General features: G+C 52.3%; 4 protein-coding genes across 4 annotated transcripts in view; 1 reads left to right on the top strand and 3 right to left on the bottom strand.

The window, feature by feature from the left end:
* Window positions 1-17,270, top strand: part of LOC139248288 (zinc finger protein 665-like) — a 115,154-nt gene that overhangs the window by 16,608 nt on the left and 81,276 nt on the right. The window lies entirely within an intron of this gene.
* Window positions 3,935-4,353, bottom strand: LOC139248084 (histone H3). Its single transcript, XM_070871833.1, has one exon. The coding sequence runs from the start codon at window positions 4,351-4,353 to the stop codon at window positions 3,943-3,945; it is 411 nt and encodes a 136-aa protein (XP_070727934.1). The 3' UTR covers window positions 3,935-3,942.
* Window positions 5,187-5,498, bottom strand: LOC139248197 (histone H4). The gene has a single exon (XM_070871937.1). It carries the CDS (start codon window positions 5,496-5,498, stop codon window positions 5,187-5,189), a length of 312 nt encoding a protein of 103 aa, XP_070728038.1.
* On the bottom strand, window positions 6,506-6,958 carry LOC139248133 (histone H1-like). Its single transcript, XM_070871882.1, has one exon. It carries the CDS (start codon window positions 6,956-6,958, stop codon window positions 6,506-6,508), a length of 453 nt encoding a protein of 150 aa, XP_070727983.1.

The following is a 17,270-nucleotide window of genomic DNA, read 5'->3' as shown; positions in this document are numbered from 1 at the left end:
CCATACCAGCAACTGACAGGCACAGAGAAAGTTACTTGCAGTCAGATTCAGGTGAATTTATAATGAGGAACAAAGAAATGGCAGATCAATTGAACAAATACTTCGGTTCTGTCTTCACGAAGGAAGACACAAATAACCTTCCGAATGTACCAGGGGATAGTGGGGCTAGCGAGAAGGAGGAACTGAAGGATATCCTTATTGGGCGGGAAATTGTGTTAGGGAAATTGATGGGATTAAAGGCCAATAAATCCCCGGGGCCTGATCGTCTGCATCCCAGAGTACTTAAGGAAGTGGCCCTAGAAATAGTGGATGCATGGTGATTATTTTCCAATATTCTATTGACTCTGGATCAGTTCCTATAGACTGGAGGGTAGCTAATGTAACACCACTTTTTAAAAAAGGAGGGAAAGAGAAAACAGGGAATTATAGACTGGTTATCCTGACGGTGGTGGTGGGGAAAATGTTGGAATCAATCATTAAGGATGAAATAGCAGCGTATTTGGAAAGCAGTGACAGGATCGGGCCAAGTCAGCATGGATTTATGAAAGGGAAATCATGCTTGACGAACCTTCAAGACTTTTTTGAGGATGTAACGAGTAGAGTGGACAAGGGAAAACCAGTGGATGTGGTGTATTTGGACTTTCAAAAGGCTTTTGACAAGGTGCCGCACAAGAGATTGGTGTGCAAAATCAAAGCACATGGTATTGAGGGTAATGTATTGACGTGGATAGAGAACTGGTTGGTAGATAGGAAGCAGAGAGTCGGGATAAACAGGTCCTTTTCAGAATGGCAGGCAGTGACTAATGGAGTGCCGCAGGGCTCAGTGCTGGGACTCCAGCTCTTTACAATATACATTAACGATTTAGATGAAGGAATTGAGTGTAATATCTCCAAGTTTGCAGATGACACTAAACTGGGTGGTGGTGTGAGCTGTGACTTGGACAGATTAGGTGAATGGGCAAATGCATGGCAGATGCAGTATAATGTGGATAAATGTGAGGTTATCCATTCTGGGGGCAAAAGCACGAAGGCAGATTATCTGAATGGTGGCAGATTAGGAAAAGGGGAGGTGCAACGAGACCTGGGTGTCATGGTTCATCAGTCATTGAAAGTTGGCATGCAGTTACAGAAGTCGGTGAAGAAGGCAAATGGTATGTTGGCCTTCATAGCTAGGGGATTTGCGCATAGGAGCAGGGAGGTCTTACTGCAATTGTACAGGGCCTTGGTGTGGCCTCACCTGGAATATTGTGTTTAGTTTTGGTCTCTTAATCTGAGGAAGGACATTCTTGCTATTGAGGGAGTGCAGCGAAGGTTCACCAGACTGATTCCAGGGATGGCTGGACTGACCTATGAGGAGGGACTGCATTAATTGGTCCTTTATTCACTGCAGTTTAGAAGGATGAGAGGGGATCTCATAGAAACGTATAAGATTCTGACGGGACTGGACAGGTTAGGTGCGGGAAGAATGTTCTCGATGTTGGGAAAGTCCAGAACCAGGGGAGACAGTCTTAGGATAAGGGGTAGGCCATTTAGGACTGAGATGAGGAGAAACTTCTTCACTCAGAGTTGTTAACCTGTGGAATTCCCTGCTGCAGAGAGTTGTTGATGCCAGTTCATTGAATATATTCGAGAGGGAGTTAGATATGGCCCTTACGGCTAAAGGGATCAAGGGGTATGGAGAGAAAGCAGGAAAGGGGTACTGAGAGAATGATCAGCCATGATCTTATTGAATGGCAGTGCAGGCTCTTAGTGCCAAATGGCCTACTCCTTCACCTATTTTCTTTGTTTTTATGTACATATTGACAGGCACACAGATAGATACATACTCCCATGCCAGAAAGTGACACCACAGATAGATACATACTCCCATACCAGAGACGGACAGGCACACAGATAGATACATATTCTCATACCAGAGACTGACTGCGCAGAGATAGATATGTAGTCCCATACCAGAGATTGACAGGCACACAGTTGGAAACATCCTTACCAGACAAACTGGCACAGATAGATACATACTCCCATACCAGAGACTGACAGGGACAGAGTTGGATACATACTCCCATACCAGAGATTGTCGGCACAGAGATAGATACATACTCCCATACTAGACACTGACAGATTCAAAATAAAAACAACTCTCGCATACCAGAAAATGCCTGGTAGAATAAAACCAGCGAATGACAGTGTAAATTACTAACTCCCTTACTTGAAATCAATAGATGCAGAATAAAACCCATACTCCTACCAAAAACAGGTACAGAGTAAATCCCACAATCTCATAAGATACTGACAGATATAGAGTAACTACCAACCTCACTTACCAGTAATTGACATGCACAGGGTAATAACCTCTCTTCCATACCAGACACTGACCAGCACACCAATAGATACATACTCCCATACCAAAGACTGACAGATTCAAAGGAAAACCATCTCGGAATTAGGTCAAAAGTGGCAGTTATAGCATAAGACCCACAATAATAAATCAGCAGCTGATAAGTACAGAATAAAATCCAGACTCCCATAACAGACACTGCTAGATATGAGTAAAGCCCACACGCACATACCGGAGACAGATAGATACAGAGCGACACTCTCGCTCATGTACCAGAGACTGAGAGAAACAGACTAAAACCCACAATCACAAAGCTGAAAATGGTAGATACAAAGTAGTCCCCTCAATTCCGTATCAATAATTGACAGTTAGAAAGGAAAATGAATACTGGTATATCATAAAGATATTGCTGGAAATCTCAGCGGGTCAGGCAGCATCAGTGGAGAGAGGAACAGAATTTATGTTTCAGGTGGATGAGCCTTTATCATCGAACTGAAACGTTAACTAACTCACTCTCTCTCTTCACAGAAAGTGGATTAAAATTTGACTGGATCCTACGGCCGTGAATTGAACCCAGATCAACTAGCTTGGAAGGCAGCTGTGCTCGCCACTCTACCACCATCACACGCATCAAGCGGGAAAGCATCGCTTTCTGTTTTTACACGTGCTGGTCAATCCCACACTGACACACTGTACCAGAGAGTGACCAATACAGTGTCTTTACTATACTCCCAGTCAATCCCACACTGAACCAGTGTCTTTACTATACTCCCAGTCAATCCCACTCTGACACACTGTACCAGACAGTGACAGATACAGTGTCTTTACAAGAGCAAGTAAAGCGGACAGGATTTAATGTAATAACTCAAAGGCTCTTTTCAGAGCCACCCACACTATCTGTGAAAGGGCTGCTTTCTGTTCTGTGAATCACAATTGTCCCTGATCTAATTTTATACAAAATAGACGGAAGCTGAACGTCAGACCGCTAGTCATTAAACATGTTGGGACAGCCGAATGTGAAGCGGATAAGAGCCGAGTATAAAGGAATGAGCGGTTGATGGGCTCACTGACTTTTATATGGGCAATAATTCCATAGGGAGAAATATATGCATTCTGAACACATTGATCCATGAGGACTTTTATCCTTTTTTTAAATTTGCGTACAGAAGGATGGAATTCCAGCTCAAGGCTAATTTAAAATATCCCAAATAGTATCCGACCTGTGCCCGCATTAAGAGCTGGGTTAAAGGTGAGATACAGATTGCAGACAGCTCGTCCCCTCTCTGGAATCTGTCCCGGTATGTGCAGTGGGATCAATTCACTATCACATCTCCCACTCAGTTAGCGACCCACATTGGGCGGGTGTAGTCGGTATACTGGGCATCTGACTCGCATCTATACATGGATCAAAGCCGCACCGTCAGATAATCACCGCCTGCACTGCATGAAGCCCCAGTTATAATAACACTACAAGACGTGTACGGTGTGTACACGGGACAGTTTGCGTGGAGCCGGTCGCAGCCCTTTCCTTTGCTGATTTGATGGCTCTGAAAAGAGCCGTTGTTGCACTTGGTGCGAAAGCTTGGAGCCCGGGCAGGAGGAGTCTAGGCCCGCTCCCCGCGGATGCGGCGGGCCAGCTGGATATCTTTGGGCATGATGGTGACTCGCTTGGCGTGGATGGCGCACAGGTTGGTATCCTCAAAGAGACCCACCAGGTAAGCCTCGCTGGCCTCCTGCAGGGCCATGACGGCCGAGCTCTGGAAGCGCAGGTCGGTCTTGAAGTCCTGAGCGATCTCCCGCACCAGGCGCTGGAAGGGCAGCTTGCGGATCAGCAGCTCGGTGGATTTCTGGTAGCGGCGGATCTCCCTCAGAGCCACGGTGCCGGGTCTGTAGCGATGAGGCTTCTTCACTCCGCCCGTGGCCGGAGCGCTCTTCCGGGCCGCTTTGGTCGCCAGCTGTTTGCGAGGAGCCTTCCCTCCGGTCGATTTGCGCGCTGTCTGCTTGGTCCTGGCCATCTTCTGAACGGATCTCAGCACAATCTGGGACACACGGACTGGGAATGGTCCTTTTAAAGTGTCTATCAGGGCCCGCCCCTGGGCTGTGATTGGTCACAGACCGACCGCCAATCATGTTTCAACCAATCACCGAGAGCGAAAGGGAAGGGCGGGGATTACTGGGCCATGATTGACTGAAATGAAACTGACAGTTCGTCAATTTCAAACAGCCCGCCAATTTCAGAGTCTCAAGGAACAGGGATTAAAGAAACTCGAATTTCCCACCAGCAATCTAAGATTCCGGCTCTTTATAACCTCGATGGTGCCCCATTATAAATCACCAATCCCATTCTCTTTAACATTCCGGTTTGAATTCTGTCCCATTAATGATGGGTCTGTAGCGGGCGGGAATAATTCCCCGGTCACTGCATCCTGTAAACACAAAGTCCCGCATCCATCCCACCAGTGCCGTCCCGTTTCATCAATTGTCACACACAAAGCTCACAACATAACAGGATTATCTGTGAGGGGAGACTGTATCCCCGCCCGCTGATTGTGACCGGGACACCCGGAGTTTCTGATCTCATATTAAACTATTGTTCTAAAATATTTAATAGTTCCCATATTCCTACAGCGACTGCACTGCAAAAGTACTTTATTGGCTTTGAGAAGTCCGATGGCCGTGTAAGGCGCTATATATATCGAAGTGTTTCTTTCCTTTAATTAAATAGCTGAAATAATTTCCCAACCAAACTGTCCACACTGCCATTCCCAGGTCACTGCTCTCTCTGTGAGGCGGTGGGTGGCTCTTAAAAGAGCCTTTGTGTTGTGCTGGGTGGAAAGGGTGGAGTTGTTCAGCCGCCGAATCCATAGAGAGTGCGGCCCTGGCGTTTGAGAGCGTACACCACATCCATGGCAGTGACCGTCTTGCGCTTGGCGTGCTCGGTGTAGGTGACGGCGTCCCTGATGACATTCTCCAGGAAAACCTTCAGCACCCCACGGGTCTCCTCGTAGATGAGGCCCGAGATCCGCTTGACACCGCCACGGCGAGCCAGGCGTCGGATGGCGGGTTTGGTGATGCCCTGGATGTTATCACGGAGCACTTTACGGTGCCGCTTGGCTCCGCCTTTGCCCAGTCCTTTGCCTCCTTTTCCTCGTCCAGACATGATGATTCTTCACTCAAACTGTCGCTGAATGACGAACCAACTGCTCTTGGCTCCTTTTTTATAGAGCCAGCCCCGACCTGACTGAAAAAGCGCAGAGTGAGAGAGGCGGGAAGGGGAGGAGACAGAGTGAGAGGTTAAACAGAGAGCGCGGCAGGGGAGGAGACAGAATCAAGATTGAGAGACAGAGCAGAGCGCCGCCTCTGATCTTCCAGCTCCACCTCCAGCTTTCTGCAACCGCCAATTTCAAATTGTTTTCTCCACAATATAACCGATACACAGCGCTCCGCACGAACCCTTACAGACTCGGAATTCATATTCAAGGCTTCCAGAAACCAGAAGCTTTTAAATAAGGTCCTGGTACAATTAACAATCAGGAATATTCCCGCCTATATAGTCCGTTCCCTGTCAATCTCAGACCTTATTCCATCTCCTCTCACAGACAGGTTCAGCACTTTACAAACACCTTATTCCAGCTGATTTTGAGAATCTGGAGTTTGGGGTTTGAGTTGTGAGGCGAGATATCGCCGCCAGTCCTATCGTCTCACAGAGACTCTTCCCCCTGAATCTGTGAAATGACAATGACCAGGAACTGAGACTGGAGCCGGACTCAAACCCCAGTTACAGTGAGGCCCGGTCCGGACATTCCATTCTCTGTGTTTTATTGTAGGCACTGGAGGAGGGGTGTGTGCAGACACTGGGGGAGGGGTGGGTGCAGACACTGGGGGAGGGGTGTGTGTAGGCACTGAGGCACTGCTGCAGGGGTGGGTGCAGACACTGGGGGAGGGTGCAGACACTGGGGTAGGGGTGGGTGCAGACACTGGGGTAGGGGCGGGTGCAGCCAATGGCAACGAGTCACTCGGGATCCCGGGGTCATTTTCAATTATTTCTATCTGGAATCTGAGCCCGGGACAGGGATTATTTGATTCCGGGATCAGCTCTTTTCTGAGAGGCGTGGGTGGCTCTGAGAAGAGCCTTTGGGTTTAAATGTTTAGAAGTTGCCTTTTTATTTACTTTTTGGGTGCTGCTTTCTTGGCCTTTGCTGATTTGGGCGTGGCCTTGACCCTCGGGTTCTCCACCTTTTTGGCCGCCTTCACTTTCTTGGGGCTCTTGGGCTTCTTCACCGCCGCCTTCTTCCTAGCCGGCCCTTTCGCTGTCTTTTTTGCTGTTAGCGCCTTCTTGCTGCTCGTTTTCTTGGCTGCTGCTTTCTTTGCTGGAGATTTCTTGGCTGCTGCTTTCTTTACTGGAGATTTCTTGGCTGCTGCTTTCTTCACCTTCTTTCCCACTTTCTCCTGGGGATCTGTATTAGCGATTTTGAAGGAGCCCGAGGCGCCCGTGCCCTTGATCTGCTTCAGGAAGCCATTCATCACATTACTCTTAATACTGAATCTTATCTTGGACGCGCGCTTCTCCACATCCACGCCTTTGGCCGCCAGAGCCTTCTTTATCGTGGCCAGGGACATTCCTCTGCGATCCTTGCCATCGGCCACAACCTTGAGGATGTTGGTCGCCCAGACACAGACAGATACAGTATCAGTTTTACACTTTGTATCAGTGTCTCCATAATACGCTCAGTAACAGTGCTACACCTTCACGTATTGCACCAGAGAGAGAAACAGAGACATTATCCGTTTTGCACATCCAACAGTGTTTCCACATCACGCTAAATAACAGTATCCCGCCTTCACAACCAGTACAAGAGAGAGCGGATAGCAACAGAGAGGCAGAGAGAGGGGAGAGGTCTGAGCGAGAGACAGGAGAGTGCGAGATAGGTCGGTGAGACACAGAAAGACATGCACAGTATCAGTTCCAGGCTGACCTGTGAAGTCCCGTTTTATTCTGGAGAGACAGAAGATGAAGTCTCCTCCTCACTATATTGTACCAGAGACAGACACATTGTGAATCCCACACTGCGGGACAGTGTCAGAGAGTGAGAGAAACAGTGTCCCACATTTATCACTTGCTTGGCTGTGATCAGAGCAGGAGTAGGCCATTTGATCCCTCGAGCATGCTCTGCCATTCAATAAAATCATGGCTGATCTGATCATGGACTCAGCTCCACTTCCCTGCCCGCTCCGCATAACCCTTTTGTTATATCTGTATACTTGTATTTACTCTATACAGCCACCAGAGGGCTCATCCCCTGGAGTCCCAAGGATCCCATAATTCTTTGGGAACACAGGTATTTAAGGAGGCTTCCCAGGTTGGAGAGGCACTCTGGAGACCTGCAATCAAAGACAAAGGTCACACTTTACTTTGAGCTCACAGTGTTCAGTCTGACTCTTTCTCCACACACAACACCTTTACTCCATTATCGCTCAAAAATCTGACTATCTCCGCCTTAAATATATTCAATGACCCAGGCGCCACAGCTTTCTGGCGCAGATAATTCCATAGATTTACAACCCTCTGAGAGAAGAAATTCCTCCTCTTCCCAGTTTTAAATGGGCAGCCCCTAATTCTAAGATTATGTCCCCCCCCAAGTTTTAGTTGCCCCTATGAGTGGAAATATCCTCTCTGTATCCACCTTGTCAAGTCCCCTCATTATCTTATAAGTTTCAATAAGATCACCTCTCATTCTTCTGAACTCCAATGTTTTTAGGCCCAATCTACTCAAACCTATCCTCATAAATCAATCGCTTCATCTTCGGAATCAACTGAGTGAACCTTCTCTGAACAGCCTCCAATGCAAGTATATCCTTCCTTAAATACGCAGACCAAGCTGTACACAGTACTCCAGATGTGGCCTCACCAATACACTGTACAGTTGTAGCAGGACTTCTCTGTTTTTATACTCTATCCCCCTTGCAATAAAGGCCAACATTCCATTTGCCTTCCTGATTACTTGCTGTACCTGCATGCAAACTTTTTGTGTTTCATGCACAAGGATCCCCAGATCGCTTTGTACTGCTGCACTTTGCAATTTTTCTCTATTTAAATTATAATTTGCTTTTCTATTATTTCTGCCAAAGTGGATAACCTCACGTTTTCCCACATTATACTCCATCTGGAAGTAGACCTGAGTCCATGATCGGATTAGCCATGATCACACTAAATGGCGGACCAGGCTCGAGGGATTATATGGCCTACTCCTGCTCCTATTTCTTATGTCCTTATGGGCCACATTTATGCTCACTCACTTAGCCTGTCTATATTCCTTTGCAGATTTTTTGTGTCTTCCTCACAATTTGCTTTCCCACCCATCTTTGTATCATCGGCGAACTTGGCTAAATTAAACTCGATCCCATCATCCAGGTCATTAATATTGATTGTAAATAGTTGAGTACCCAGCACCAATCCCTGCGACACCCCACTAGTTACTGTTTGCCAACCGGAAAATGACCTATTTATCTCGACACTCTGTTTTCTGTTTGTTAGCCAATCCTCTATCCAAGCATATATTATTCCCAATCCCGTGAGCTTTTATCTTGCGCAGTAACCTCTTATGTGGCACTTTATCGAATGCCTTCTGAAAATCCAAATACACCACATCAACAGGTTCCCCCTTATCCACCCTGCTCGTTACATCCTCAAAGAACTCCAGCAAATTTGTCAAACATGATTTCCCTTTCATAAAACCATGCTGTTTGATTGAATCATGCTTTTCCAAATGTCCTGCTACTGCTTCCTTAATAATGGACTCCAGCATTTTCCCATTGATAGATGTTAGGTTAACTGGGTGATAGTTTCCTGCTTTTTGTCTGCCTCCTTTTTTAAATAAGGATGTTACATTTGCGGTTTTCCAATCTGCTGGGACCACCCCAGAATCCAGGGAATTTTGGTAGATTACAAACAATGCATCCACTATCTCTACAGCTACATTTCATAAGACCACAGGATGTAAGCCATCAATTCCAGGCGACTTGTTCGTCTTTCGTCCCATTATTTCACCGAGTACTACTTCATTCGTGATAGTGATTGTAATAAGTTCCTCCCTACATATAACCTCTTGATTATCCACTTCGATATTACTCTCAGTGACCGAGTGGTTGACTCTAATAGAAACATAGAAACATAGAAAATAGGTGCAGGAGTAGGCCATTCGGCCCCTCCAGTCTGCACTGCCATTCAATGAGTTCATGGCTGAACATGCAACTTCAGTACCCCATTCCTGCTTTCTCGCCATACCCCTTGATCCCCCTAGTAGTAAGGTCTTCATCTAACTCCTTTTTGAATATATTTAGTGAATTGGCCTCAACAACTTTCTGTGGTAGAGAATTCCACAGGTTCACCACTCTCTGGGTGAAGAAGTTTCTCGAACTAAACTAATCTCGAACTATTTCTGTCAGATATTAACTCCTGCGCGGTCCCAGCAAAATCTCCCACTCCCTCGTCCCTCCGATGTTTTTGCAGGATTGCTTTGTGAAGACTGCTGATTGGGGAGAAATTACAACATGCTGCGGTGCAGAGGGACCTGGGGATCCTTGTGCATGAAACTCTTTTGGAGTTTACCTGAAAAACATAGACATTAATCCGTGCCCCCTGACCTGGATGACACACCAGACATTTACAAGGCCCTTTTTTCATTTTTTTGTGGGTTTTTTTGTGTTTTTCTTTCTTTAGGGGGGGTTTTTTTGGGCACTAATATCACATTTTTTTTCCAGTGCCCCCTATAAAAGGGGAGGGGGACACTAAAAGCACCGGCAATTAAAACAAATTAAACTTTAAAACATAAAACCAAATTAAAATTTGGTTGCCGGGCGTGATGATGCACTCCAGTCCCTCCGGTGCCCACCTCTCGCGGAAGGCCACGAGCGTATCGGTGGACACCGCGTGCTCCATCTCCAAGGACACCCTGGACCAGATGTAAGAGCGGAAGAGAGGCAGGCAGTCAGGTTGAACGACCCCGTCGACCGCCCGCTGCCTGGACCGGCTGATGGCACCCTTGGCCATGCCCAGGAGCAGTCCTACAAGGAGGCCCTCGGACAGGGTGCCCAAAGATCAGGAGAGTGGGACTGAAGTGCAGCCAGAATTTCAGGAGCAGCCCCTTTAAATAATAAAACAGGGGCTGCAACCTCGTGCACTCAATAAAAACATGGAACACGGACTCCTCCAGACCGCAGAAATTGCAGGCGGCCTGGGAGTCCGTGAACCGGCTTAAAAATTTGTTGCACGGCACTGCTCCGTGCACCACCCTCCAGGCCAAGTCCCCGATGAATAGTGGGAGGACTCCCACATAGAGTGCCCTCCATCGGGGACCCCCGCCTCCTCCGGATGGCAAGATGGTACGCCATGGCGTGTCCGGACGGCCGGCGAGGATGGCAAAGTTGAGCGTGTGCAGGAGCAGCCCGTACAGGAAACCCCTCCGCGCGGAACTGAAAGGCACGGAGGAGATTTCCCCGAGGCGGCTCAAGTTGTGAGGCGCCGGCCCCCGAGGGAGGTTCCGGGGTTTGGCGCCGATGAGGAATTCCGTCCGGACGGGGGTCAGTTCGGACGGGATCTCCGCACGTGCTTGAGCCTCCTTGATGCACCTAACAGAGTCAGGGCCCAAAGCTGTTTTTAGCGACTCGATGGCTTCGGCCGCGCGGCGGACGTTGGCTGAATTTAGGTGCCACGCCAGCGTGCCTGGCGCCATCCAGCCCGCTCCTCCACCATTGAGCAGGTCCCTGACCCTGGTCACCTCACCAGCCACAGCCCTCTCTTCCGACCGCCACATAAAACCTCGGTCGTGGAGGTACGGATTTCCGAGCAGCGGCTCCTGCAGGACAGCCGCCACTCCAGCCGGCGGAGAGCTGCGCTTGGTGGAGACTTTGTTCCAGACCCTGATGAGTTCCTTGTAAAAGACAGGCAGCTCCTGGAGGGCGGTCCTGACACCCCCCAAGTTCATAAACAGGAGCTGCATGTCGTAATTGATCGCGCTGCTGGCGGAAGAAATACGTCGCCAGAGCACACCACCTAGGAGGGGGCTCGACGTAAAGGTATCTCTGCAGGGTCTGAAGACGGAAAGTCGCGAGCTGGGCGCTGACGCACACCAACGATTGACTGCCCTCCTCAAGCGGGAGACTCAAGACCGCGGCAGAGACCCAGTGCTTCCTGTTGTTCCAGAAGAAGTCCACCAGCTTCTTCTGTATCTTGGCGACAAACGCAGGGGGAGGGGTCAAAGTGACCAGCCGGTACCACAACATTGCGGCCACCAGCTGGTTTATGACTAGCGCTCGACCCCTGTAGGACAGCACTCGGAGCAGTCCTGTCCAGCGCCCTAGGCGAGCGACGACCTTGGCCTCCAGCTCCTGCCAGTTCGCCGGCCAGGCTTCCTCGTCGGGGCTAAGGTAGACTCCCAGATAGAGGAGATGGGTCGGACTCCAGGCAAAAGGCCTGAGCTCCTCCGGCAGGGAGTCCACCTGCCACTGACCCACCAGGAGTCCGGAACATTTCTCCCAGTTGATCCTGGCGGAGGACGCGGCCGAGTAAATTTCCTGGCACTCATGCATCCTCCGCAGGTCAGCGGGATCCTCTACCGCGAGGAGCACGTCATCGGCGTAAGCCGAGAGGACGACCTCCACGCCCGGCTCTTGCAGAGCCAGTCCCGTCAACCTCGTCCGCAGGAGGCGCAGGAAAGGCTCCACGCAGATGACATATAACTGGCCGGACATGGGGCATCCCTGGCGCACCCCTCTCCTAAAGCGAAGGGGCGCAGTCAAGGACCCGTTAACCTTAATCAGACACTCCGCGGCGGCGTACAAAAGTCGGATCCGGGCGACGAAATGCGTCCCGAACCCGAAAGCGTGCAGAGTTCCGAGCAGATAGTCGTGATCCACCCTGTCGAACGCCTTCTCTTGGTCGAGAGATAGGAAGACAACCGACAGACCAGCCTCCTGGGAATGATGGATGAGGTCCCGGACCAGATGGATGTTGTCGTGGATTGTCCGGCCCGGGACCGTGTAGGACTGGTCGGGGTGGATCATGTGGTCCAGCACGGCACCGAGGTGAGCATACATCGCCCTGGCGAAGATCTTGTAGTCCGTGCTGAGGAGGGAGACCGGGCGCCAGTTCTTAAGGAGGCGGAGATCGCCCTTCTTATGCAGCAGGACAATGACTGCCCTGCGCCAAGAGAGGGGCATCTCCCCGGTCGCCAGACTTTCCCCCAGGACCCGCGCATAGTCGCTCCCCAGGACGTCCCAGAACGCCCTGTGGAACTCCACTGTCAGCCCGTCCAGCCCCGGGGTTTTTCCCCTCGAGAGCCAGGCTTAGCGGAGCTTCCAAATTTTCACCGCCCTCCGGGCTGACTTTCGGCAGGTCCTCCCACAAAACTCTACGCGCTTCCTCGCTGGACGGATCTGGAGAGAACAGAGCCCCGTAATATTCACGGGCCCTGTTGTTGACGCCCTCCGGATCCAAGACGAGAGAGCCGTCGTCGGCCAGCAGCGTCAAGAGCTGCTTATGGACACTCTGCCTTTTTTCCAGCGAGTAGAAGGGGGAGCCGCGGTCCAGATCCCGCAGGAAACGGATCCGCGACCTCACAAACGCGCCTCGGGACCCGACGAGCTGCAGGTCCTTCAGCGTGGCCTTCTTCGCTTCGTACACCGTCCGCAGGGCCGGGTCCCCGACGACTTGACCGAGACGGGACTCCAGGTCGAGCACCTCTTTTTCTAGGCGCCCGACCCAGGCTGCCGGCCTCTTGGTCGACCCCCTCGCGTACTCTTGACAGAAGACGCAGACGTGAGCCTTGCCCACGTCCCACCATAGCCTCAAGGAGGGGAAGCCCCCCTGCTTCCTTCTCCAGTCGGCCCAGAATCAACGGAACGAGTCCTGGAACCGCTCGTCCTCCAGCAGCCGGTTGTTAAAGTGCCAGTACGCGGACCCCGTCCTTGCGCGGAGCGAAGCAAGCTCCGCCCACACCAGGTGGTGGTCCGAACACGGCACCGGCCGCATGGAGGCCGCTGGGACGCAGGAAACGTTCGCCCGAGACACGTAAAGGCGGTCGACTCTGGACCATCCTACTCCAGGCCTCACCAAGTAAAGGCGCTGGAGTCGGGATGGAGATTTCGCCAGACGTCCACCAAGTCGAAGGACCCGACCAGGTCCCTCAACTTCCCCATCGCCGTCATGCTCTGCGAGGCACCGGAGCGGTCCCTCGCCTCGAGGGTGCAGTTAAAATCCCCCCCAAGGACAATGCAGTCGCCGACATCGACGGAGCCAAGAAGAGCGGACACCTCTTCGAAGAAGCGCGTTTGCTGCGGGCTGGGCTGAGGGGCATACACGTTCATGAGATGGAACGGCACGTCCCCCAGGCGAACCGTTACGTGCAGCAAGCGGCCTGGCACGGGCTTCTCGACCCCCAAGATCTCCGGCTGAAAATGCAGGGCCAGCAAGATGGCCACCCCACTAGAAGTGGCGGTGAGGTGGCTCATGCGGACCTCTCCTTGCCATTCCAGGAGCCACGTGGCTTCGTCTCCCGGAACGGTGTGGGTTTCTTGCAGGAAGCACACCGCATATTTCCCCTGCAGCAGGAGCGAAAAATTGTTAAATCTACGGCATGCCTCTCTGCTGCCGTTGATGTTGAGGCTGGCTATGGTTATCTCCATGACAAAAGCATAGTGCAACCTCTACCTAACCTATTGTGGGGGGGGAGTGGAGTCGTTTGCTGACCTCCACTCCTTCAGCAGCCCAGCGAGGAACTTTTTGAGCCGGCGCAGCTCAAGGCCTTGCGTCTTTGATAAGGGCCCACCCGCGGCCATGGTTTTAGCGGCGGCGCGGACGGAAGCGATGAGCAGCCCCGGCTCGGATCATCTTTCCCGGGCCAGATGGGCTCGGTTGCGGCGACCCTGGCTCTCGACAAAAAAGTCCCGGAGTACCTCTACGGGAATGAGGGGGGACTCAGCGTCAGGCATTGGCGATGGACTCGAGATCTTCACCCGCATCCTCCACCGAGTCCCCGTCCTCCTCCGGGAGGTCGCCGCTAGCAGCCGGCCCGTCGACCACACGAGGTACGGCAAACGGCCCGGCCGCTCCATCCGGCCCTGGCTCTGCCCCGATCCCACCCCCAGGATCGTCGGCAGAGGAGTCCCCACTGGGCTCTTTTAGAATTGGTGCTGGGTCGGGGAGCGACAGCGGAAGGGGTTCCTCCTCCGCCCCAGGAACCGGGGAACACGGAGAGACCTGGTCAAAGAAATGAACAGGTCCTCCAAGTCCCCCAGCCCCAAAGTAGGGGGCAAGGGTTGTTGTTCTTCCCCTTTCCCGCCGCCACCCCCCGGCCCAGCGTGTACAGATTCATTAAAATTGCTAATACTTTGTATTTCTGCCGGGTCGAGCAAGTCCCGGGGGAAGTTGGATATTGGCTGGGCGGGCTCGGGTTCGGCCTTTTCGGCCCCGCCCGCCTCAGTCCCCGGGACGCTCGACCTGGCGGCAACGCATTCCTCTGCTGGCCCCACGCCCCCCATGACAGGCAGATCTTTCACACCATCCCCGGGAGGCAGCGGCTGGGCAGCCTCGATTGTCCCACCCTCCCCGGGGACAGATTCCTCGCGCCTACGGCGCGGTTTGGGGGCGCCGGTGGGGGACGCGTAACACGCGGCGGGCACCGACTCCTCCGCGGAGGGATGTTGTTCCACCCCCGCCTCATTGGAGCGGCGCCTCCTTTTGTTCCTGGGGGGGCGCGGAGGCAGGGAGACCTCCATGTCTGCCGAGGCCTCCCGCTCCACCCACCCCTTTTTCTTGTCTTGCCCGCGCCCGAGCCCCGCTGTGATACTGATCAAGGGCTCGGGCACGGGCTCAGGGCACCCCGCGCTCGCCGGTGACGGGGTTGGGCCGAGCGCGGTAAATAGATTATCTGGCGCACCGAGGGGACCCGCCTCTAGATGTTTCGTCTTCTTCCGCGCTTTCTTTCCGGTCGGACGCTCTCCCTCCCCCCCACCGGAGGCCGTGAAAACAAAGGCCTCCGACGATGCCCGCGCACCTATGGCTCCCGGCACGCGGACGCAACTAGGGGGAGAGGTGGCAGCGGTGCCAGCCTTGGCCGCCTTTGGTGGTTTGGCAGCTTTGGAGGCAGGGCAGTTCTTGCGAACATGCCCCACCTCCCTACAGGCATGGCACCGCACGCCGTCCGATGTCCAGAAGACACGGTAGGCATTCCCCTCGTGCACCACATTAAAATTGCCCTCTGTTGTCTCCTCCCGCGCCAGCCGGACAAAGAGCTGGCGGCGGAAGGAGAACACATGGCGCAGGCTGTTCTCCCTGAGGCCGAGCGGTATGGGGTTGATCCCCGACCTTACCTCCCCCAGTTGGTGTCGGTGAGGGAGGAGGAGCTCAGCGGGAACAAAGGGCGGGACGTTCGATAGAATGACCCTCTGCGCGGTGGCCTCGAGAGGGTCCACCGGCAGGAACGCCCCGCCCACCGTGAGCCCCTTTTCAATGGCCAGGGACACCGCTCGCTCCGACCCCAGGAAGAACACGGCCTTCCCAGACATCTTGGAGGCTGCGACAATGGCCGAGGGGCCGACTACCCCAGCCATCGCCCGCACGCACTCCTCAATGCTCATTGTGGGGTGAGTGTAGCTCTTGACCCCGTTTTTCTTTGTAATGAGTCTGAAAGGTGGCAGGGCAGCAGGTGGCGCAGGAGGTGCCGTGGATTTGGACGCCGCCTGCGCATATGTCCTAGCTGGCCCTGCCACCGGCGTAGATGGGGTCGCCATCACGGGGTCCCTTTAAGGGCCACACCCACCCCAAAGTCACAGGCCTTAATGGTCTTAAGTGGCCTCGTTTGAATGTATGAACAGAGGGAGCTCTGAAAGAGGCACACCTCTCCCCTAGTTGGCAATTAGGGAGGGGCCTTGCTCCCTCTGCTCAGTTGTTTTAATTGTTTTTTATTAAAAAATTAGGAGGAAGGGCTCTCAGAGAGAGAGGGGAGAGACAGAGAGAGAGAGAGATAGAGTGAGGGGGTGTGGGAAAGAGGGAGGCTGCGAGGGCAGGTCTCCCCTCACAGCAATGGGTGGGTGCACTCCCCAGATGGCAAAACAAAACACAGTCTTTGGGGTGGGGGGAGAAGATGTCTTCACCTGGGGCAGCTGGAGCCACACAGGCACACACTCCCAACGATGTTAACCAGGGTAATCAATAGTTATCAGCCTGGTAGCTCCAACTATCCCAGGCTAGGCAATGGGGGAGGGGTGCTTCAGTGTTGTGTGGGGCCTAGTTGTAAGCAAGACCCCCACACACACTTCCACACACACACACACCCCGCGATGTTCCGGCCCTTGAAAGGTCTTCCTTTCTCCCCCCACCAATAAAACAATGTCTTTCGGGGAATGCACCAACACCCACCTGCAGAATATTGCAGAATCTCCCTCCCTCCACACAGGTTGTTGCTCTTTCCACTCTCTCCAACTCTCTGTAGCAGTAATAAAGTTGGTAATTTTTCTGCGCTCCACCTCTCCCTCCGGATGTTGATTGGGTAGCAAGCCAGCCCTTCCCTCCTATTCCTGGGCTGTTCTCAGGGCTCACTCCAGGCCTTCCAGACAGGAGCAAAGCAGGTAGCTCCTTCTCTCTCTGCAGCTTAGCTCCAACTGAATAGGCCACGCCTCCATTGCTCCACCATTGGCCCTTGTGCATGAAACTCTTTTAGGAGTAAACAAAAAACATTCAACCGTGCCCCCCGATCTGGGGGAAACACCAACATTTACAATGCCCTTTTTTATTTATTTTTTATTTTTTGGGTTTTTTTTGGGCACAGAATTGAATTTTTATCCAAGTGCCCCCTACAAAAGGGGAGGGGGACACTAAAAGCACCGGCAATTAAAACAAATTAACTTAAAAACATAAAGTCAAATTAAAATTTGG

Source organism: Pristiophorus japonicus, unplaced genomic scaffold (assembly GCF_044704955.1).
Source record: "Pristiophorus japonicus isolate sPriJap1 unplaced genomic scaffold, sPriJap1.hap1 HAP1_SCAFFOLD_29, whole genome shotgun sequence".
Classification (NCBI taxonomy): Eukaryota; Metazoa; Chordata; class Chondrichthyes; family Pristiophoridae; genus Pristiophorus; species Pristiophorus japonicus.
Note: the sequence above shows the minus strand (reverse complement) of the source record. Positions and strands in the feature narration are given on the sequence as shown.